This window comes from Oncorhynchus masou, chromosome 19 (assembly GCF_036934945.1).
Source record: "Oncorhynchus masou masou isolate Uvic2021 chromosome 19, UVic_Omas_1.1, whole genome shotgun sequence".
NCBI classification, from domain to species: domain Eukaryota; kingdom Metazoa; phylum Chordata; class Actinopteri; order Salmoniformes; family Salmonidae; genus Oncorhynchus; species Oncorhynchus masou.
The window spans coordinates 34,890,377-34,914,138 of record NC_088230.1 but is presented as its reverse complement, the minus strand read 5'-3'; the positions used below and the strand labels follow the sequence as shown (position 1 = coordinate 34,914,138).

The 23,762-nt window shown below is 41.3% G+C and overlaps 1 protein-coding gene across 1 annotated transcript; it reads right to left on the bottom strand.

The window, feature by feature from the left end:
* Positions 1–5,592: 5,592 nt before the first annotated feature.
* Positions 5,593–22,414, bottom strand: LOC135506224 (actin, alpha cardiac muscle-like). The gene is made up of 8 exons (XM_064925744.1): positions 22,340–22,414; positions 15,218–15,371; positions 14,871–14,999; positions 14,374–14,569; positions 7,999–8,160; positions 7,545–7,736; positions 6,537–6,718; positions 5,593–5,866 (listed from the first exon to the last, which is right to left on the bottom strand). The coding sequence occupies exons 2-8, from the start codon at positions 15,344–15,346 to the stop codon at positions 5,723–5,725; spliced, it is 1,134 nt and encodes a 377-aa protein (XP_064781816.1). The 5' UTR covers positions 15,347–15,371; positions 22,340–22,414; the 3' UTR covers positions 5,593–5,722.
* Between the last annotated feature and the right edge of the window lie 1,348 nt (positions 22,415–23,762).

Genomic DNA, 23,762 nt, shown 5'->3' with positions numbered 1-23,762 from the left:
TCGATAATTTAGCGCATCAGGGTGGCGTTTTCGTGTTCTTTATAAATTAGTAGACAAACATGCAATAGCCTAAACTGTGGCTAAAATAGTCGTCAATTTTCATGCATTTGATCCAAAGAAAAATCATTTAAAAAGGCCTATTTATTAAAACATTAAGTTTTACAGACATATTGGACAGGTGGGCTACAGGGAATATGTAAAGGGAAATAAATTAAATATGCAGTCAAAAAGGCTCCAAAGATATAACAGAATGTCTTTACAATAAAATATGACATTGATAAACCCCCCATTTTTATCTTCAATGCAAAAATCATAAAAACCATGACAACTGCCACATGGACCATTACATGTGATGAATAGAACTGTATCCAGAGCGATGTGTCTCCTGCTCTTCCAGGGGGGTTCGGTACAGCTTCCTGCTCTTCCATGGGGTTCGGTACAGCTTCCTGCTCTTCCAGGGGGGTTCGGTACAGCTTCCTGGTCTTCCAGGAGGGTTCGGTACAGCTTCCTGCTCTTCCAGGGGGGTTCGGTACAGCTTCCTGCTCTTCCAGGAGGGTTCGGTACAGCTTCCTGCTCTTCCAGGGGGGTTCGGTACAGCATCCTGCTCTTCCAGGAGGGTTCGGTACAGCTTCCTGCTCTTCCAGGAGGGTTCGGTACAGCTTCCTGCTCTTCCAGGAGGGTTCGGTACAGCTTCCTGCTCTTCCAGGAGGGTTCGGTACAGCTTCCTGCTCTTCCAGGGGGGTTCGGTCCAGCTTCCTGCTCTTCCAGGGGGGTTCGGTACAGCTTCCTGCTCTTCCAGGGGGGTTTGGTACAGCATCCTGCTCTTCCAGGGGGTTTGGTACAGCATCCTGCTCTTCCAGGAGTGTTCGGTACAGCTTCCTGCTCTTCCAGGGGGGTTTGGTACAGCATCCTGCTCTTCCAGGAGGGTTTGCTCTTCTTCAGGAGGGTTCGGTACAGCTTCCTGCTCTTCCAGGAGGGTTCGGTACAGCTTCCTGCTCTTCCAGGGGGGTTCGGTACAGCTTCCTGCTCTTCCAGGGGGGTTCGCGTACAGCTTTCCCCAGACCAGGAGACGGGCGGACACGTCACTCAGCCTTTTGGATGAAGAACACCCAACGTTTCCCCAAATCCATTCTGAGAGAAGTAAAGAAAGGGAGCCATAACGGTTAAGAGTTCATGGTTCCACCTATCATAAGTGGGGCAGGACCCAACCTTGCTCTGTTTTCCTTTGCTTTGTAGGAAAGAGAATAGCATAAAATAATACATTTTTGCCCTGTACTCTGCAGCTCTGTCATCACTGGGGCAGAGCCTGACCTGGCCAACAGGGATGAGGGACTGGAGCCTGACCTGGCCAACAGGGATGAGGGACTGGAGCCTGACCTGGCCAACAGGGATGAGGGACTGGAGCCTGATCTGGCCAACAGGGATGAGGGACTGGAGAGCCTGACCTGGCCAACAGGAACTGTACAGTACAGCAAGACATTTTGGATCAAAGCATCTGCTAAATTATACGCATCTCAATCTGGGAAACGCATTTAAATATATTTCACAGCACAGAACATGAGTTCCAAAATAGAATGGTAACTTAGCTCCCAGTATGTAAGTATACTACAGCCTCTTCAAAAAGGTCAGACCTTAATGGCACAGGCACTGCTCAAAACACATTACCTGGCACTGCTCTGTACACATTACCTGCCGGAGACCTTTGAGAGGAAATGGAAAAAGTGTGAGGAAGGCACAGTTCTTGTCAGGCAGTAGGCAGGACAGCAGCTGGGTGGCCCGAGGTCCTCTACTCCACAGTGAGCAGTAACTGGGCCTTTAGCAGGGCAGAGTGGATGTCTAGGAGGGGTTGTTGGGGGGTATGGAAGCTCCAGACAGAACAGCTTCAGCAGGCTGGCCACATCACAAGGGAGAGCTGTGGATAGGCAGGCTTCCCAGTGGTCCAGCTTAGCCTGTGAAATAGATGTAGCAGACAACACAGGCTTGAGTTGGTCCGTGAATCAACCACCATGACTCAGTTCCATTACACAAGAGTCATTGAATGAATGAGTCTTCTGTATGGGTGCTATTTGTTAAGAGCATTTCTCTACACCCGCAATAACATCTGCTAAATGTGTATGTGACGAATAAAATGTAATTTTAAATTTGACTTGGAGCCCCGACGCTCGGTTTGAACATCACCAAGCATTGCTTTCCGTACGGTTGTGGAATCATAAGGACCTTCTCTTTCATTTAAGTGTGAAATAATTTCAAAACACAAAACAATACCACTTCGTAGGGTTACTGTTTCCACACGGCCATATCGCCATGTTACACAGCACGTTTACGGAAGACAGAGGGACCGCCTGTGTTCATTTTCTATCTAGCATGCTCCCCACACCTGGGTATAATGGAAGAAGGCTGCCCGAAACTGGTGTCACTGAAAAATACTGTTGCCTGCAACTGGGATAGCCAGTTAAAAATAATATCTAAAATACACATTATACACGTTTATTTATTTTTTATGTGATATGAAAGTAAAGGGCTTTATTTCTAGAATTGTATCGCAATTGAGAAACGAGTCCCATTTAGATGGAATATTTGGCTGTTTATGGCTGCCAGAGCCAGTCTACCTCTGAAAATAACACGAGGTCCTTGGACCTTAAGGAGTAACAGACTCTGTAAGAGCACATCTTGGGCTACCATGACCCATGCATTTAACACCAGAGAACCTATGGTTAACTCACACCACTTGCGATCCTCAGACGAACAACAGAGCCTGATTTTTCTGAACAGGCCATCAGTACCAGCATGTTGCAGTTGTTCACAAGAATCCACATTGAAAGGGATATGAATCATTTGTCACTTACTTAAAAAAAAAAAAACATATATTGGAGGTCTATTGAAATAGTTACTTAAATTGTAACCTGTGTGTTCTTACCAGTGTAGCAGCCCATACTCAGCTATGTAACGTAAACTCACCCCATTCCGTACAAATGTGCGTAACCGCGACATTCAAACGAGGCTACAAAGACAACTAATGGGGCTGTAGCGACTGTGTTGACTTCAAAATCGGGGGGGTGAACTAGGTTTATATTCAAGCGTTGATCGACATGGTAATGGCTCTATAGTATTGGAGAAAAGTTGAAAAAACGGACCCTCCGTTACATCTAGACGTGTCACGTCGTAACGTACAGCACACATAAAGCTACTATTTCTGTCTTACAATCTCTCTCCACCAGGTGTAGCACTTCTCTCATCCTTTAGAAACAAGAAATGGACAGTGACGGGGGTAAAGGGGGATACCTAGTCATTTTTTGCATCATCATTGCATGCGATCATCATTCTCCAGTGTTTTACATCTAAGATCACTTTAGCACCGCCCTAAAAACCCGATTCAAATTCGACACAAACCTTCAAGTAGGTATGTAATGACACATTATATAAACTCTTTATAGTGTTTGATTTACATTTTAGAGGTGATAAGGTGATAAGTTGGACAGATCGAGTAAAAAAAAAAGCAATTTTCCCACACAAACATCTCTCCTTCTCACTATCACGCATTAGTTTCGCTTCCCCACCCGCCATTTTTAAAAAGAACCGACGGGGCTCATTGCCTGCTTGAATTATGCAGAAACGGGCAGCGTTTAGGTCATGTAATTGATTATGTTGGAAAGGGGAGAAATTGTGCTTTACAATGGTATTGACATTACAGTTGATCTGGAAGTCTTAGGTTTTTGGGGCGCTAAAATAAGGGCAATTGTACGGACCAAGGTGATGTACGAGTTTACGTTAGCACTGTGGCAAACTCTCCAGCGGCACTCGAAACACCAGTAACTCCTCTCGCATTCTTCCGACAGTTTTTCAGCTTTTATCCCATGAACCACACGACGACGTTGCAAAACATAGAGCCAAACCACTTCACTATGCCTATCGGAAATCTTAACATTTCTGTAATTTTCTTTGCTGGTGGAAACGAAGCAGTCTTCCTAAATGTCATTGACCAGTAACTGCCAGGCATACTATTTTAACACGACTGCGGCAGATTCTGAAAAGTCGCTAGTTGTTCCTGCTATTTAATTATTGCTATCAGAATCACCTGTGGCACTTTGAAAACACACCATTCAATTAAGCGCCTCTCTGGCAGATGTAATACATTCATCAGACTGAGGGTGGCGTTGTAGTATCATATTCAAAAATGTAGTTCCGTCAAATACAAGTCAACCTGGGCCTATTTTCCCAGAAGCATCTTAAGGCGAAGTTAATCTTAGAACCAATTTATCCTTAAGATGTTTTTTGGGGAAACCGGCCCCCGGCTATTATTTCAGATGAGGTAAACTGGCTAAATGAAGGGTACTGCTTGTCAGAGGATTGATGAAAAGGGCACGGATGTTCTGGGATGCAGAAGGTTGTGGCCTAACTTTCAGGAATGGGTCATGGTGGGTTTCTTTTCTAGGGTTGGAATTGTTGAAATCCATGGGCACACTGTTATTGTCATCTTGTTTCAGTAGCAATACTTATGATTCCTCGTGTGGTTGATTATTTACAACAGTTCATTTTACTTAGGCTGTGTTTATAAAGGCAGCCCAATTGTTGGCAAAGAGCTGATCTGATTGGTCAAAAGACCAATGGGGGGGGGGTCAGAGTGGGGATGGGGGAGTCTGAGTAGGGCGGCCTGTGTAAACGCAGCCTCACATGCTGTCGCAAAATAAATGTAGAAATCCATGTTATTTAATTATTGCACCCACACTGCTCCCGAGCGCCAACGAGCGTCTGCGACGCCAAGGGCTAAAATAGAACTCATTCCTATTTATGACGCAGAACGCGCTCAAAGTCATTTCCTCATTGGTTTATAGAAGCAGGGACGCACGTGCCATCTCCTCATTGGTTATACCCACGTGGGTGCTTGAAAGACGAACTTTGTTGCCGGTTGTCGTGGTAATACAATGAAAGGTTAGATGCTATCACCATAAGTTCAAAGATGAAAAAGCCTGGGAGGAGAGATGACTAGAAACGATTCAGTTGGCCGTTTTATGTGTGGATTAATTGTAGAGAGTAGAGGACCTTGTGCATTTCAGGTAAAATAACTCAATGTTTATATCCCAGGACAAATTAGCTGGCAACAGCAAGCTATCTAAATAGGACACGTTACTGTTAGCTAACCTTGAGGTTACAAGTTCAAATCCCAGAGCTGACAAGGTACAAATCTGTCGTTCTACCCCTGAACAGGCAGTTAACCCACTGTTCCTAGGCCATCATTGAAAATAAGAATTTGTTCTTAACTGACTTGCCCAGTTAAATAAAGGTAAAAAAACAAACAAATTATAAGTGCAAACTAAATTGCCATACATGTTTAATGCTTTTCAACCTGTCCCGAAATTCATGTCATTGGTTCAGAGTTTGTTTTGATATTTTAACCTGCGTGTTGTGATCGTTTTTGGGGTATGGGGGGGGCAAAATAAATAAATACATTTATGCACGATAGCGCACGAGTGCAGCCGTTTTGGGTTCAGATAGTCAGGGCCCAGATAGTCAAATTATAATGAAGATCAGACAACACTATTTTATGTATTCTGAATGTGTTCCCTCAAACCAAACAGGCATCCAACAACAAAGTAGCTTAATGCTTATTGTTACAAGCAACTATTTTATTACAACAGAACATGTATATACAGTAAACGGTACAAAGGCAGACAACAGAAGGAGGGTGAATGTGTATGGAAGAGGTGTGGGTAGATGGGATGTTTTAGAAGCACTTCCTGTGGACGATGGAAGGACCGGCCTCGTCGTACTCCTGTTTACTGATCCACATCTGCTGGAAGGTGGAGAGAGAGGCCAGAATGGAGCCGCCGATCCACACAGAGTACTTACGCTCGGGGGGAGCGATGATCTAGAGGAGGTGGAGAGGAGAGGAGAGGAGAGGAGAGGAGAGGAGAGGAGAGGAGAGGAGAGATGTGGAGGGTTGGTTAAGATCTCAGAGGCTAAGGTCCTTTGCTTCTCAGTGCACAAGTGTTGCTGATTTAAATCAAAGCTGTGGATATACAGAGTTAGCCATTCTAGTCAAAATGCAATTTAGCATGTTATTGTAGTGAAGTGTATGGAGAGGGCTGGTTCAGAACTCTTATGTAGTCTAGCACAGTGGACAGACAGTGTTGCTGATTTGAACCAGCGTTGTGTGTGTGTACAGTATTAGGCAAACATGGTTTGTTATTTAAAGTAAAGGATAGTTGGCTGAACATGGAGGATAGTGGGGCAACTCCTGTAAACCTACAGCATATCCACGGCTCTGACACTGTTGGAAATAGTCAATATTCCAATGTCCATACTACCATACCACATAGAATACACGCCCAAGCCATGGCTTCATTCAGTAGTACACTAGTGTAAACATCAGGGTTGGGATCAATTCCATTTCAATTCAGAAAGTACACCAAATTCCAATATCAAATCCAAATTTTCCTAAGTGAAAAGCATAGGAGAGAATTGAAATGGAATTGACTCCAACCCAGGTGGACATTGGATCTTAGTTCCTCCTGTGTTGAACAGAAATGTTGCCCCACCTTGATCTTCATAGTGCTGGGGGCCAGGGCGGTGATCTCCTTCTGCATACGGTCAGCAATACCAGGGTACATGGTGGTACCTCCTGACAGGACGTTGTTGGCGTACAGGTCCTTACGGATGTCAATGTCACACTTCATGATGCTGTTGTAGGCGGTCTCATGGATACCAGCGGACTCCATACCTTAGCAGGTGAGATGAGAAGAGACACTTGGTGAGCAACGACACCTCCACAGACAGGATGTAGGTGACCTACATGTGTTAGACATGTAAGGAATAGATAAATTATGCTTACATTAAATGGCTGTGTGTGGAATCTAACAGTAACAGAATGGCAATGTCCATTGGACACTAGAGGACAGTGTTGTGACATGTATGGCAGGGAGGGCCGAGTGTCTGCAAGTTTTTGGTCTTTCCTGTTCCTTACTAATTAGACCTTAATTCATCAATCAAATACAAAGGGAGGATTGAAAACCTGCAGACACTTCCCTCCGTGGAATGAGTTTGATACATGATGTATGGCAACAGAGTCAAATGTGAAGTAAGTGTGTGGAGAGCTACATGGTAAGGTGAACATGGTCTACTGTAGAGGAACCAGAGAGACAGAGAGAGAGAATTTGAAAACAAATCCACATTTTGGAAAAACTCCCACAGTGTGCAATCACAGCAGCAAGATTTGTTGCCTGTGGCCACAAGAAAAGGGCAACCAGTGACGAACAAACAGCATTGTAAATACAACCCATGTTTATGTTTATTTATTTTCCCTTCTGTACTTGAACTATTTACACATCATTACAACACTGTATATAGACATATGACATTTGAAATTTATTTTATTTTGGAACTTCTGTATGTGTAGTTTACTGTTAATTTCTTATTGTTTATTTCACTTTTGTTTGATCTATTTCACTTACTTTGGCAATGTAAACATATGTTTCCCATGCCAATAAAGCCCCTTAAAGAACATCTAAATTGAATTGAGAGAGAGCGAGCGCGCGAGAGATACATACCAATGAAGGACGGCTGGAAGAGGGTCTCTGGGCAACGGAAACGCTCGTTGCCGATGGTGATGACCTGACCGTCAGGCAGCTCATAGCTCTTCTCCAGAGAGGAGGAGGAGGCAGCGGTGGCCATCTCATTCTCAAAGTCCAGGGCCACGTAGCACAGCTTCTCCTTGATGTCACGCACGATCTCACGCTCGGCTGTAGGGGGCAGATTCAGAGTGTTGGTGAATCAATTCAGAGTGGCAGCCAATCAGCATTCAGTGCTCGAACCACCCAGTTTATAATAAATAACATATCATAGATAGGCTTATCTTGATGTTGGTTGAATCCTAGTATACTAAATAACACATCATAGATAAGATAGTATAAACCTACCAAGATCATGTTCTCTCAACTTGTCTCTGTATAATGTGAAACTAATCCTGTCTATAGAAATCTTGGTTCTTGGTGGCCATCTTACCGGTGGTCACGAAGGAGTAGCCACGCTCAGTCAGGATCTTCATCAGGTAGTCAGTGAGGTCTCGACCGGCCAGATCCAGACGCATGATTGCATGGGGCAGAGCATAACCCTCATAGATGGGGACATTGTGAGTCACACCATCACCAGAGTCCAGCACAATACCTGAGGAGAGGATGGATCATCAGCTGAGGAGGGAGGTGGACACAGACCTGCTTCTTTTCACATATAGCTTGTGGTTGGATGTCTTGTGAGACTGCAGTGGATCACTACCCTTAGGATCACTACCCTTAGTGGATCACTACCCTTAAAGTAGATCACTACCCTTAGTGGATTTACTACCCTTAAAGTGGATCACTACCCTTAAAGTGGATCACTACCCTTAAAGTATCTATATCAGGCCTGGGCAACTCCAGTCTATTGGGGGCCTGATTGGTGTCACAGTTTTGCCCCAATCCCAGCTAACACGCCTGACACCAATAATTAACTAATCATGATCTTCAGTTTAGAATGCAATTAGTTTAAATCAGCTGTGTTTGTTAGGGATGGTGGGAAAGTGTGACACCAATTAGGCACCTGAGGACTGGAGTTGTACAGACCTGGACTACTACTATTATGTGAGTAATGTAAACAGCACTTATGAATGTCAAACCATGTCGTCATAGGAGTAGAAAATATTGTGTCTGTAGCATTATACCAAGTGTTTGTGTATATGGTATGGTATCTATTGTGTATATGGTATTGTATCTATTGTGTATATGGTATGGTATCTATTGTGTATATGGTATTGTATCTTGTGTGTATGGTATTGTGGTATGGTATCTATTGTGTATATGGTATTGTATCTATTGTGTGTATGGTATTATGGTATGGTATCTATTGTGTATATGGTATGGTATCTATTGTGTATATGGTATTGTGGTATAGTATCTATTGTGTATATGGTACTGTGGTATGGTATTGATTGTGGTATTGTATCTATTGTGTATATGGTATGGTATCTATTGTGTATATGGTATTGTATCTATTGTGTATATGGTATTGTGGTATGGTATCTATTGTGTATATGGTATTGTGGTATGGTATATATTGTGTATATGGTACTGTGGTATGGTATTGATTGTGTATATGGTATTGTGGTATGGTATCTATTGTGGTATGGTATTGGTACTGTGGTATGGTAGTGTTGTATGGTATCTATTGTGTATATGGTATGTGGTATGGTATCTATTGTGTATATGGTATTGTGGTATGGTATCTATTGTGGTATGGTATTGTGTATATGGTATTGTGGTATGGTATCTATTGTGGTATGGTATCTATTGTGGTATGGTATTGTGGTATTGTATCTTGTGTATATGGTATTGATTGTGTATATGGTATTGTGGTATGGTATCTATTGTGTATATGGTATTGTGGTATGGTATCTATTGTGTATATGGTATTGTGGTATGGTATCGATTGTGGTATGGTATCTATTGTGTATATGGTATTGTGGTATGGTATCTATTGTGTATATGGTATTGTGGTATGGTATCTATTGTGGTATGGTATTGTGTATATGGTATTGTGGTATGGTATCTATTGTGGTATGGTATCTATTGTGGTATGGTATCTACTGTGTATATGGTATTGTGGTATGGTATTGTGTATATGGTATTGTGGTATGGTATCTATTGTGTATATGGTATTGTGGTATGGTATTGATTGTGTATATGGTATTGTGGTATGGTATTGATTGTGTATATGGTATTGTGGTATGGTATTGATTGTGTATATGGTATTGTGGTATGGTATTGATTGTGTGTATGGTATTGTGGTATGGTATTGATTGTGTATATGGTATTGTGGTATGGTATTGATTGTGTATATGGTATTGTGGTATGGTACTGATTGTGTATATGGTATTGATTGTGTATATGGTATTGTGGTATGGTATTGATAGTGTATATGGTATTGTGGTATGGTATCTATTGTGGTATGGTATATATTGTGGTATGGTATTGATTGTGTATATGGTATTGTGGTATGGTATTGATCGTGTATATGGTATTGTGGTATGGTATTGATTGTGTGTATGGTATTGTGGTATGGTATTGATGGTGTATATGGTATTGTGGTATGGTATTGATGGTGTATATGGTATTGTGGTATGGTATTGATGGTGTGTATGGTATTGTGGTATGGTATTGATGGTGTGTATGGTATTGTGGTATGGTATTGATTGTGTGTATGGTATTGTGGTATGGTATTGATTGTGTATATGGTATTGTGGTATGGTATTGATTGTGTATATGGTATTGTGGTATGGTATTGATTGTGTATATGGTATTGTGGTATGGTATTGATTGTGTATATGGTATTGATTGTGTGTATGGTATTGTGGTATGGTATTGATTGTGTATATGGTATTGTGGTATGGTATTGATTGTGTATATGGTATTGTGGTATGGTATTGATTGTGTATATGGTATTGTGGTATGGTATTGATTGTGTATATGGTATTGTGGTATGGTATTGATTGTGTATATGGTATTGTGGTATGGTATTGATTGTGGTATGGTATTGTGGTATGGTATTGATTGTGTGTATGGTATTGTGGTATGGTATTGATGGTGTATATGGTATTGATTGTGTATATGGAATTGTGGTATGGTATTGATTGTGTATATGGTATTGTGGTATGGTATTGATGGTGTGTATGGTATTGTGGTATGGTATTGATTGTGTATATGGTATTGTGGTATGGTATTGATTGTGTATATGGTATTGTGGTATGGTATTGATTGTGTGTATGGTATTGTGTGTATGGTATTGTGGTATGGTATTGATTGTGTATATGGTATTGATTGTGTGTATGGTATTGTGGTATGGTATTGATTGTGTATATGGTATTATTGTTTATATGGTATTGATGGTGTATATATGGTTGTGGTATGGTATTGATTGTGTATTGTATCTATTGTGTATATGGTATGGTATCTATGTGGTATATGGTATTGATCTATTGTGTATATGGTATTGTGGTATGGTATCTATTGTGTATATGGTATTGTGGTATGGTATATATTGTGTATATGGTACTGTGGTATGGTATTGATTGTGTATATGGTATTGTGGTATGGTATCTATTGTGGTATGGTATTGTGGTATTGTATCTTGTGTATATGGTATTGATTGTGTATATGGTAGTGTTGTATGGTATCTATTGTGTATATGGTATTGTGGTATGGTATTTATTGTGTATATGGTATTGTGGTATGGTATTGATTGGTATCTATTGTGGTATGGTATTGTGGTATCTTGTGTATTGGTATTGATTGTGTATATGGTATTGTGGTATGGTATGTGTATATGGTATTGTGGTATGGTATCTATTGTGTATTGGCATTGTGTATGGTATTGTGGTATGGTATCTATTGTGTATATGGTATTGTGGTATGGTATCTATTGTGTATATGGTATTGTGGTATGGTATCTATTGTGGTATGGTATTGTGTATATGGTATTGTGGTATGGTATCTATTGTGGTATGGTATCTATTGTGGTATGGTATCTACTGTGTATATGGTATTGTGGTATGGTATTTAATGTGTATATGGTATTGTGGTATGGTATCTATTGTGTATATGGTATTGTGGTATGGTATCTATTGTGTATATGGTATTGTGGTATGGTATTGATTGTGTATATGGTATTGTGGTATGGTATTGATTGTGTATATGGTATTGTGGTATGGTATTGATTGTGTGTATGGTATTGTGGTATGGTATTGATTGTGTATATGTATTGTGTATTGATTGATTGTGTATATGGTATTGTGGTATGGTATTGATTGTGTATATGGTATTGTGGTATGGTACTGATTGTGTATATGGTATTGATTGTGTATGGTATTGTGGTATGGTATTGATAGTGTATGGTATTGTGGTATGGTATCTATTGTGGTATGGTATATATTGTGGTATGGTATTGATTGTGTATATGGTATTGTGGTATGGTATTGATCGTGTATATGGTATTGTGGTATGGTATTGATTGTGTGTATGGTATTGATGGTGTATATGGTATTGTGGTATGGTATTGATGGTGTATATGGTATTGTGGTATGGTATTGATGGTGTGTATGGTATTGTGGTATGGTATTGATTGTGTGTATGGTATTGTGGTATGGTATTGATTGTGTATATGGTATTGTGGTATGGTATTGTGGTATTGTATGGTATTGTGATTGTGTATGGTATTGTATGGTATCTATTGTGTATATGGTATTGTGGTATGGTATCTATTGATTGGTGTGTATATGGTATTGTGGTATGGTATTGTGGTATGGTATCTATTGTGGTATGGTATTGGTATTGTATCTTGTGTATATGGTATTGATTGTGTATATGGTATTGTGGTATGGTATCTATTGTGTATATGGTATTGTGGTATGGTATTATTGTGTATATGGCATTGTGGTATGGTATCGATTGTGGTATGGTATCTATTGTGTATATGGTATTGTGTATGGTATGTGTATATGGTATTGTGGTATGGTATTATTGATGGTATTGTGTATATGGTATTGTGGTATGGTATTGATTGTGTGTATGGTATTATTGTGGTATGGTATCTATTGTATATGGTATTGTGTATGGTATTGTGTATATGGTATTGTGGTATGGTATTGATTGTGTATATGGTATTGATTGTGGTATTGTGGTATGGTATTGATTGTGTATTGGTATTGTGGTATGTATTGATTGTGTATATTTGTGGTATGGTATTGATTGTGTGTATGGTATTGTGGTATGGTATTGATTGTGTATATGGTATTGTGGTATGGTATTGATTGTGTATATGGTATTGTGGTATGGTATTGATTGTGTATATGTATTGTGTATTACTGATTGTGTATATGGTATTGATTGTGTATATGGTATTGTGGTATGGTATTGATTGTATATGGTATTGTGGTATTATCTATTGTGGTATGGTATTGATTATTGATTGTGTATATGGTATTGTGGTATGGTATTGATCGTGTATATGGTATTGTGGTATGGTATTGATTGTGTGTATGGTATTGATGGTGTATATGGTATTGTGGTATGGTATTGATGGTGTATATGGTATTGTGGTATGGTATTGATGGTGTGTATGGTATTGTGGTATGGTATTGATTGTGTGTATGGTATTGTGGTATGGTATTGATTGTGTGTATGGTATTGTGGTATGGTATTGATTGTGTATATGGTATTGTGGTATGGTATTGATTGTGTATATGGTATTGTGGTATGGTATTTATTGTGGTATGGTATTGATTGTGTATATGGTATTGATTGTGTGTATGGTATTGTGGTATGGTATTGATTGTGTGTATGGTATTGATTGTGTGTATGGTATTGATTGTGTGTATGGTATTGATTGTGTATATGGTATTGATTGTGTGTATGGTATTGATTGTGTATATGGTATTGATTGTGTGTATGGTATTGTGTATATGGTATTGATTGTGTGTATGGTATTGATTGTGTATATGGTATTGTGGTATGGTATTGATTGTGTATATGGTATTGATTGTGTATATGGTATTGATTGTGTATATGGTATTGATTGTGTGTATGGTATTGTGGTATGGTATTGATTGTGTATATGGTATTGATTGTGTATATGGTATTGATTGTGTGTATGGTATTGATTGTTGATTGTGTATATGGTATTGATTGTGTGTATGGTATTGATTGTGTATGGTATTGATTGTGTATATGGTATTGATTGTGTGTATGGTATTGATTGTGTATATGGTATTGATTGTGTGTATGGTATTGATTGTTTGTATGGTATTGTGGTATGGTATTGATTGTGTATATGGTATTGATTGTGTATATGGTATTGATTGTGTATATGGTATTGATTGTGTGTATGGTATTGTGGTATGGTATTGATTGTGTATATGGTATTGATTGTGTATATGGTATTGATTGTGTGTATGGTATTGTGGTATGGTATTGATTGTGTATATGGTATTGATTGTGTGTATGGTATTGATTGTGTATATGGTATTGATTGTGTATATGGTATTGATTGTGTGCATGGTATTGTGGTATGGTATTGATTGTGTATATGGTATTGATTGTGTGTATGGTATTGTGGTATGGTATTGATTGTGTATATGGTATTGATTGTGTGTATGGTATTGATTGTGTATATGGTATTGATTGTGTATATGGTATTGATTGTGTATATGGTATTGATTGTGTGTATGGTATTGTGGTATGGTATTGATTGTGTATATGGTATTGATTGTGTATATGGTATTGATTGTGTATATGGTATTGATTGTGTGTATGGTATTGTGGTATGGTAGTCGGAAGTCCTGTGAAAACTCACCGGTGGTGCGACCGGAGGCGTAGAGGGACAGCACGGCCTGGATGGCCACGTACATGGCGGGGACATTGAAGGTCTCAAACATGATCTGGGTCATCTTCTCCCTGTTGGCCTTGGGGTTGAGGGGGGCCTCAGTGAGCAGGGTGGGGTGCTCCTCAGGGGCCACGCGCAGCTCGTTGTAGAAGGTGTGGTGCCAGATCTGATGGAAGAAGAAGGAGGAGAGATGGTCAGAGAAGTTCTACGAGAACAGAACGCAGTGTGAGATAGAGAAAGATTTAGCTGTGCCGTTGAAGTCACGTTGTTTTGCATAATGCAACCATGACATATTAATGTGTTAATTTGCATAAGGCTATTTGCATCATATTGGATAGTTTCCCAAGTGTCATTAGCTTCTTGTCTCTAAGTATATGTGTATCTTGAGACATGAAGTTCTGCTTTTAATCATCTTACAAAATCATTCACAAGTGTCTAATATCTCTAGTGGCGTCTCTGGGTCCCACCTTCTCCATGTCGTCCCAGTTGGTGATGATGCCGTGCTCGATGGGGTACTTCAGAGTCAGGATACCTCTCTTGCTCTGAGCCTCGTCTCCCACATAGCTGTCCTTCTGTCCCATACCCACCATCACGCCCTGTATAGAGATCAAACCCGGGTCAGGAGAGGTCGCCGTACGCCGTACGCTAGACGCATGGCTGACGTGAGTCTCATTGCCAACTCAACTCTACAAACGTAAACTACACTACATTATCTGTATATAGCCTATGATCTTTGACGTCGTGACATAAGTAAACAAACAAATCAGTTAGTAACGGCCAACGGCTCTCCGTTTTTTCCTCTTAAGTGGCATACCTGGTGACGGGGACGTCCAACGATGGATGGGAACACAGCGCGGGGAGCATCATCACCAGCGAACCCAGCCTTGACCAGGCCAGAGCCGTTGTCACACACGAGGGCGGTAGTCTCCTCGTCGTCACACATGATTGGTCTTGTTTCAGATGGCCTTCTGTTAGAAGGAGAGACACGGGTGGTAAGAGCTCTGTCTGAGCACATTAACACTGATGTACATAGATACAGTATTTACCCCTAGATTTTCTATATATACACAAAACACCATGTACATTAGCTTATCACTGGACGTGAGGCTGCCACTGCATTAAGTTACATTTACAACTATTGGGTAGTGATCCACTTTAAGGGTAGTGATCCACTTTAAGGGTAGTGATCCACTTTAAGGGTAGTGATCCACTTTAAGGGTAGTGATCCACTTTAAGGGTAGTGATCCACTTTAAGGGTAGTGATCCACTTTAAGGGTAGTGATCCACTTTAAGGGTAGTGATCCACTTTAAGGGTAGTGATCCACTTTAAGGGTAGTGATCCATTAAGGGTAGTGATCCACTTTAAGGGTAGTGATCCACTTTAAGGGTAGTGATCCACTAAGGGTAGTGATCCACTAAGGGTAGTGATCCACTAAGGGTAGTGATCCACTTTAAGGGTAGTGATCCACTTTAAGGGTAGTGATCCACTTTAAGGGTAGTGATCCACTTTAAGGGTAGTGATCCACTAAGGGTAGTGATCCACTGCAGTCTCACAAGACATCCAACCACAAGCTATATGTGAAAAGAAGCAGGTCTGTGTCCACCTCCCTCCTCAGCTGATGATCCATCCTCTCCTCAGGTATTGTGCTGAAGGCCAGTTTTATTGCTTCTTTGATCAGAACGACAGTTTTCAGCTGTGCTTTCATAATTGCAAAAGGGGTTTCCTAATGATCAATTCGCCTTTTAAAATTATAAACTTGTATTAGGTAATACAATGAGCCATTGGAAGACAGGAGTGATGGTTGCTGATAATGGGCCTCTGTACACCTATGCAGATATTCCTTTTACTGAGGAGTGGCTTTTGTCTGGCGACTCAACCATAACGGTCTGATTGGTGGAGTGCTACAGAGATGGTTGTCCTTCTGGAAGGTTCTCCCATCTCCACAGAGGAACTCTAGAGCTCTGTCAGAGTGACCATCGGGTTCTTGGTCACTTTCCTGACCAAGGCCATTCTCCCCCGATTGCTCAGTTTGGCCTGGCGACCAGCTCGAGCAAGAGTCTTGGTGGTTCCAAACTTCTTCCATTTAAGAATCACAGAGGCCACTGTGTTGTTGGGGACCTTCAATGCTGCAGAAGTGTTTTCGTACCCTTCCCCAGATCTGTGCCTCCACACAATCCGCTCGGAGCTCTACGGACAATTCCTTTGACCTCATGGCTTGGGTTTTGCTCCGACATGCACTGTCAAGTGTGGGACCTTATATAGACAGGTGTGTGCCTTTCCAAATTATGTCCAACCAATTGAATTTACCACAGGTGGACTGCAATCAAGATGTAGAAACATCTCAAGGATGATCAATGGAAACAGGATGCACCTGAGCTCAAATTCGAGTCTCATAGCAAAGGGTCTGAATACTCATGTAAATAAGGTATTACATTTGTTTTTATACATTAGCAAAAACGTGTTTTCGCTTTTTCATTATGGCGTATTGTATGTAGATTGCTGAAAAAAAAATATATCGAATCAGTTTTAAAATAAGACTGTAACGTAAAACAAAATGTGGAGAAAGTCAAGGGGTCTGAACACTTTCCTATAAATAACTTTTCAAAAGCATTATTGAAATAACCTAGTACTCTTACTGACCACTGATAACCTATCTTCTCCCTCTTTGTCAGAGCTGCCCTGTAAAGCCAAACAGGGACATAGTAGAGCCCCCCCACACACACACACACACACTACTGTCTCTATTCTTAACCATGGCCCTTGTCATTCCAAACCACGGCCACACGGAACACTACCTCCTCCCCCATCTCCTCATCCTCCTCAACCCTCCCCTATCTCTAACAGAGCCTTGTCACAGCTGAAGTAACTTGTCTGTTGACAATTAACAGTGGTGGCCAAGTAACTGTCGGCACAATAGTACCTCCTGTATGCTTTGTAGGGGAGCTGGAGAGCATGTGTTACTGTCCCTCTAATCCTCCACCCAACCTCCTCTTAATCTATCCCTCCATACTCCTGTTACTGTCCAGCTATCCCTCCCTGCTTCCCTCTATCTATCCCTCCATACTCCTGTTACTGTCCAGCTATCCCTCCCTGCTTCCCTCTATCTATCCCTCCATACCCCTTTTACTGTCCCTCTCCATCCCTCTCTTCAGCCAGGCTTGGCCTGGCAGCTCTCTTCAGAGCATGTATTTCTGTCCCTCCAGTCCACCTTTCCATTACATCCCCCTATCCCTCTCTCCCTCCATTCCTCAATCCATTATCCTCTTTCTGTATCTTTCCATCGCTTCATCCCTCCATGCCAACCAGCCAGCCAACCGGTCAGCCAGCCAGCCAGCCAGCCAGCTAGCCAGCCAGCCAGCCACCCAGCCAGCCAAAAGGTCTGCCAACACTGGCATGACACCTCCCTTCATCAGTAGACCTGTCCAGTGTTCAGAAGTCGGGAGGCCTGGCGCTCCACAGCGGGCGATCTGTTCTCTGTCTGACCCCCTGGTCAATCCACCAGATCACTGATCACCAGATCACTGTTCACACGTGTTGCCACCAGCACAGCCTGTCAATCAATGACAACAAGCCTGGCTGCTGCAGACTGCTGAACTACATGTACTGTCTTCCTGTCTCCCCATTCAGCTCCTTTCAGCTCCTTTCTTTCTCCACCCTTTATTCCTTCTCTCAACAACCTCAAAACATCGTTCTCTCACAGCCAATTAGAAGTAGACAGACATCCGTTGTAGGCATTAACTCTACATGTGGTGATGCGCTGTCTCTTTCAACCGCAGCAGCAGCTCCCGGCAGTTAAACATCCTCCTTCCCTTTCCAAAGCCACAACAACACAGCGGCAACATGCTTCCCAAGAGTAGCTCACAAAAGTGTGAATTCTTCCTAACTCCACCAGGTCATGTAGCCCTCCTCCTCTCCCCTCTCTCTGTCGTCTGTCTGAAGTAGTCGTAGTCCACTAGAGAAACAGTGTTATAGACAGTACTGAGTCCACTAGAGAAACAGTGTTATAGACAGTACTGAGTCCAGTAGAGAAACAGTGTTATAGACAGTACTGAGTCCGCTAGAGAGAGAAACAGTGTTATAGACAGTACTGAGTCCAGTAGAGAAACAGTGTTATAGACAGTACTGAGTCCACTAGAGAAACAGTGTTATAGACAGTACTGAGTCCACTAGAGAAACAGTGTTATAGACAGTACTGAGTCCACTAGAGAAACAGTGTTATAGACAGTACTGAGTCCACTAGAGAAACAGTGTTATAGACAGTACTGAGTCCACTAGAGAGAGAAATAGTGTTATAGACAGTACTGAGTCCACTAGAGAGAGAAACAGTGTTATAGACAGTACTGAGTCCACTAGAGAAAAACAGTGTTATAGACAGTACTGAGTCCACTAGAGAAAAACAGTGTTATAGACAGTACTGAGTCCACTAGAGAAACAGTGTTATAGACAGTACTGAGTCCACTAGAGAAACAGTGTTGTAGAAAATGTGTTATAGACAGTACTGAGTCCACTAGAGAGAGAAACAGTGTTATAGACAGTACTGAGTCCACTAGAGAAACAGTGTTATAGACAGTACTGAGTCCACTAGAGAAACAGTGTTGTAGACAGTACTGAGTCCACTAGAGAAACAGTGTTATAGACAGTACTGAGTCCACTAGAGAAACAGTGTTGTAGACAGTACTGAGTCCACTAGAGAAACAGTGTTATAGACAGTACTGAGTCCACTAGAGAAACAGTGTTATAGACAGTACTGAGTCCACTAGAGAAACAGTGTTATAGACAGTACTGAGTCCACTAGAGAAACAGTGTTATAGACAGTACTGAGTCCACTAGAGAAACAGTGTTATAGACAGTACTGAGTCCACTAGAGAAACAGTGTTATAGACAGTACTGAGTCCAGTAGAGAAACAGTGTTATAGACAGTACTGAGTCCACTAGAGAAACAGTGTTATAGACAGTACTGAGTCCACTAGAGAAACAGTGTTATAGACAGTACTGAGTCCACTAGAGAAACACTGCTACAGACAGTACTGAGTCCAGTAGAGAAACAGTGTTATAGACAGTACTGAGTCCACTAGAGAGAGAAATAGTGTTATAGACAGTACTGAGTCCACTAGAGAAACAGTGTTATAGACAGTACTGAGTCCACTAGAGAAACAGTGTTATAGACAGTACTGAGTCCACTAGAGAGAGAAATAGTGTTATAGACAGTACTGAGTCCACTAGAGAGAGAAACAGTGTTATAGACAGTACTGAGTCCACTAGAGAGAGAAACAGTGTTATAGACAGTACTGAGTCCACTAGAGAGAGAAACAGTGTTATAGACAGTACTGAGTCCACTAGAGAAACAGTGTTATAGACAGTACTGAGTCCGCTAGAGAGAGAAAATGTGTTATAGACAGTACTGAGTCCACTAGAGAGAGAAACAGTGTTATGGACAGTACTGAGTCCACTAGAGAGAGTCCAAAGAAACAGTGTTATAGACAGTACTGAGTCCACTAGAGAAACAGTGTTATAGACAGTACTGAGTCCACTAGAGAAACAGTGTTATAGACAGTACTGAGTCCACTAGAGAAACAGTGTTGTAGACAGTACTGAGTCCACTAGAGAAACAGTGTTATAGACAGTACTGAGTCCACTAGAGAAACAGTGTTATAGACAGTACTGAGTCCACTAGAGAAACAGTGTTATAGACAGTACTGAGTCCGGTAGAGAAACAGTGTTATAGACAGTACTGAGTCCACTAGAGAAACAGTGTTATAGACAGTACTGAGTCCGGTAGAGAAACAGTGTTATAGACAGTACTGAGTCCAGTAGAGAAACAGTGTTATAGACAGTACTGAGTCCAGTAGAGAAACAGTGTTATAGACAGTACTGAGTCCACTAGAGAAACAGTGTTATAGACAGTACTGAGTCCACTAGAGAAACACTGCTATAGACAGTACTGAGTCCGGTAGAGAAACAGTGTTATAGACAGTACTGAGTCCACTAGAGAAACAGTGTTATAGACAGTACTGAGTCCAGTAGAGAAACAGTGTTATAGACAGTACTGAGTCCACTAGAGAAAAAATGTGTTATAGACAGTACTGAGTCCACTAGAGAAACAGTGTTATAGACAGTACTGAGTCCACTAGAGAAACAGTGATATAGACAGTACTGAGTCCACTAGAGAAACAGTGTTATAGACAGTACTGAGTCCACTAGAGAAACAGTGTTATAGACAGTACTGAGTCCACTAGAGAAACAGTGTTATAGACAGTACTGAGTCCACTAGAGAAACAGTGTTATAGACAGTACTGAGTCCACTAGAGAAACAGTGCTACAGACAGTACTGAGTCCAGTAGAAAAACAGTGATATAGACAGTACTGAGTCCACTAGAGAAACAGTGTTATAGACAGTACTGAGTCCACTAGAGAAACACTGCTACAGACAGTACTGAGTCCAGTAGAGAAACAGTGTTATAGACAGTACTGAGTCCACTAGAGAAACAGTTTTATAGACAGTACTGAGTCCACTAGAGAAACAGTGTTATAGACAGTACTGAGTCCACTAGAGAAACAGTGTTATAGACAGTACTGAGTCCACTAGAGAAACAGTGTTATAACAGTGTTCCATAGACAGTACTGAGTCCACTAGAGAGAGAAACAGTGTTATAGACAGTACTGAGTCCACTAGAGAGAAACAGTGTTATAGACAGTACTGAGTCCACTAGAGAAACAGTGTTATAGACAGTACTGAGTCCACTAGAGAAACAGTGTTATAGACAGTACTGAGTCCACTAGAGAGAAAATGTGTTATAGACAGTACTGAGTCCACTAGAGAGAAAACAGTGTTATGGACAGTACTGAGTCCACTAGAGAGAGAAACAGTGTTATAGACAGTACTGAGTCCACTAGAGAAACAGTGTTATAGACAGTACTGAGTCCACTAGAGAAACAGTGTTGTAGACAGTACTGAGTCCACTAGAGAAACAGTGTTGTAGACAGTACTGAGTCCACTAGAGAAACAGTGTTATAGACAGTACTGAGTCCACTAGAGAAACAGTGTTATAGACAGTACTGAGTCCACTAGAGAAACAGTGTTATAGACAGTACTGAGTCCGCTAGAGAAACAGTGTTATAGACAGTACTGAGTCCGCTAGAGAAACAGTGTTATAGACAGTACTGAGTCCAGTAGAGAAACAGTGTTATAGACAGTACTGAGTCCAGTAGAGAAACAGTGTTATAGACAGTACTGAGTCCAGTAGAGAAACAGTGTTATAGACAGTACTGAGTCCACTAGAGAAACAGTGTTATAGACAGTACTGAGTCCACTAGAGAAACACTGCTACAGACAGTACTGAGTCCAGTAGAGAAACAGTGTTATAGACAGTACTGAGTCCACTAGAGAAACAGTGTTATAGACAGTACTGAGTCCAGTAGAGAAACAGTGTTATAGACAGTACTGAGTCCACTAGAGAGAGAAAATGTGTTATAGACAGTACTGAGTCCACTAGAGAAACAGTGTTATAGACAGTACTGAGTCCACTAGAGAAACAGTGATATAGACAGTACTGAGTCCACTAGAGAAACAGTGTTATAGACAGTACTGAGTCCACTAGAGAAACAGTGTTATAGACAGTACTGAGTCCACTAGAGAAACAGTGTTATAGACAGTACTGAGTCCACTAGAGAAACAGTGTTGTAGACAGTACTGAGTCCGGTAGAGAAACAGTGTTGTAGACAGTACTGAGTCCACTAGAGAAACAGTGTTATAGACAGTACTGAGTCCACTAGAGAAACAGTGTTATAGACAGTACTGAGTCCACTAGAGAAACAGTGTTATAGACAGTACTGAGTCCACTAGAGAAACAGTGTTTTAGACAGTACTGAGTCCACTAGAGAAACAGTGCTACAAGGCAGTAGTGGAACATGAACAAAACAAAAGAAGACACTCACCAAGTTGTATGCCAAGACTGGAGTTTCCACTGGGACAAAGGGTGAGGTTGAAAGGTGTCCCTTAAATATCCCCCCTTTGTCCCGGGGCCAGTGGCCGGTGGGCGGGGGCCTGGGGCCTGTGGGCGGGACCAGGAGTTCACAGAAGCCCAAATAAGAGCTGCTAGATAACGGTTCACTAGAAAGTATATCCTGTGTCACTCAGGGCCTTCTTTGTGATGGGACGCCATCTAAAACGGAGTGTTGTTACCTAGGAAACGGAGAGATCTAGTCCCGCCCCTGACTGGCTGGCTGGTACAAAAATAAGAATTGGTTGGCAGTGAACTGAAAGGGATTATTTCTAGATTTTTTTTTCCATTACAGTGTCACGGTTGATTATAGTTGTGTCACGATGAAGTAGGTGTTAACAGACTGACTTTTGAAGACCCGTGATTAGCTCAGACCATTCGTAACCGTATTCAGATACATTCAAACTGTCAAGGAATTTCTGGCCCTTCCTATTGGAGGAGCGAAAATAATTTACTGCTGTATCAGATTTGACCCTGTTGGTTATTGTGTTATAAAGGAGAGAAAATGAAGTGAAAAGAATGGAGGACACACAATTAATCTCCATGTTTTACATAATTTGCATATTCATTTGCATATCGACAATGATTATAAATGATTAAAGCATACACTGAGAGTCTTGTTTTTATTTCGTAGATTAATGTATGTCAAATAGCCTACAAGTGTTGTCACTGAATGTAACAGAAGCTTGTTTATCTGTCAGGTCTGTTATCATGTTGATGAATGGATGATTTGTTTACCCCCTTCCCACACCTTTTGGCTGATAACAGACAACCAATGGATGATTTGTTTACCCTCTCCCTTTTGGCTGAAAACAAACAACCAATGGATGATTTGTTTACCCTCTCCCTTTTGGCTGATAACAGACAACCAATGGATGATTTGTTTACCCTCTCCTATACCTTTTGGCTGATAACAGACAACCAATGGATGATTTGTTTACCCTCTCCCTTTTGGCTGATAACAGACAACCAATGGATGATTTGTTTACCCCCTTCCCACACCTTTTGGCTGATAACAGACAACCAATGGATGATTTGTTTACCCTCTCCTATACCTTTTGGCTGATAACAGACAACCAATGGATGATTTGTTTACCCTCTCCCTTTTGGCTGATAACAGACAACCAATGGATGATTTGTTTACCCTCTCCCTTTTGGCTGATAACAGACAACCAATGGATGATTTGTTTACCCTCTCCTATACCTTTTGGCTGATAACAGACAACCAATGGATGATTTGTTTACCCTCTCCCTTTTGGCTGATAACAGACAACCAATGGATGATTTGTTTACCCTCTTCCCACACCTTTTGGCTGATAACAGACAACCAATGGATGATTTGTTTACCCCCTTCCCAC

Bases quoted from the DNA above. Each gene is read 5' to 3' on its own strand.
- LOC135506224 (XM_064925744.1), bottom strand. From the start codon at position 15,346: ATGTGTGACGACGAGGAGACTACCGCCCTCGTGTGTGACAACGGCTCT. The intron at 15,000-15,217 runs GTATGCCACTTA...ATCTCTATACAG, and splicing joins TTGGACGTCCCCGTCACCAG to GGCGTGATGGTGGGTATGGG. The intron at 7,737-7,998 runs GTAAGATGGCCA...TGCCCCCTACAG, and splicing joins CTACTCCTTCGTGACCACCG to CCGAGCGTGAGATCGTGCGT.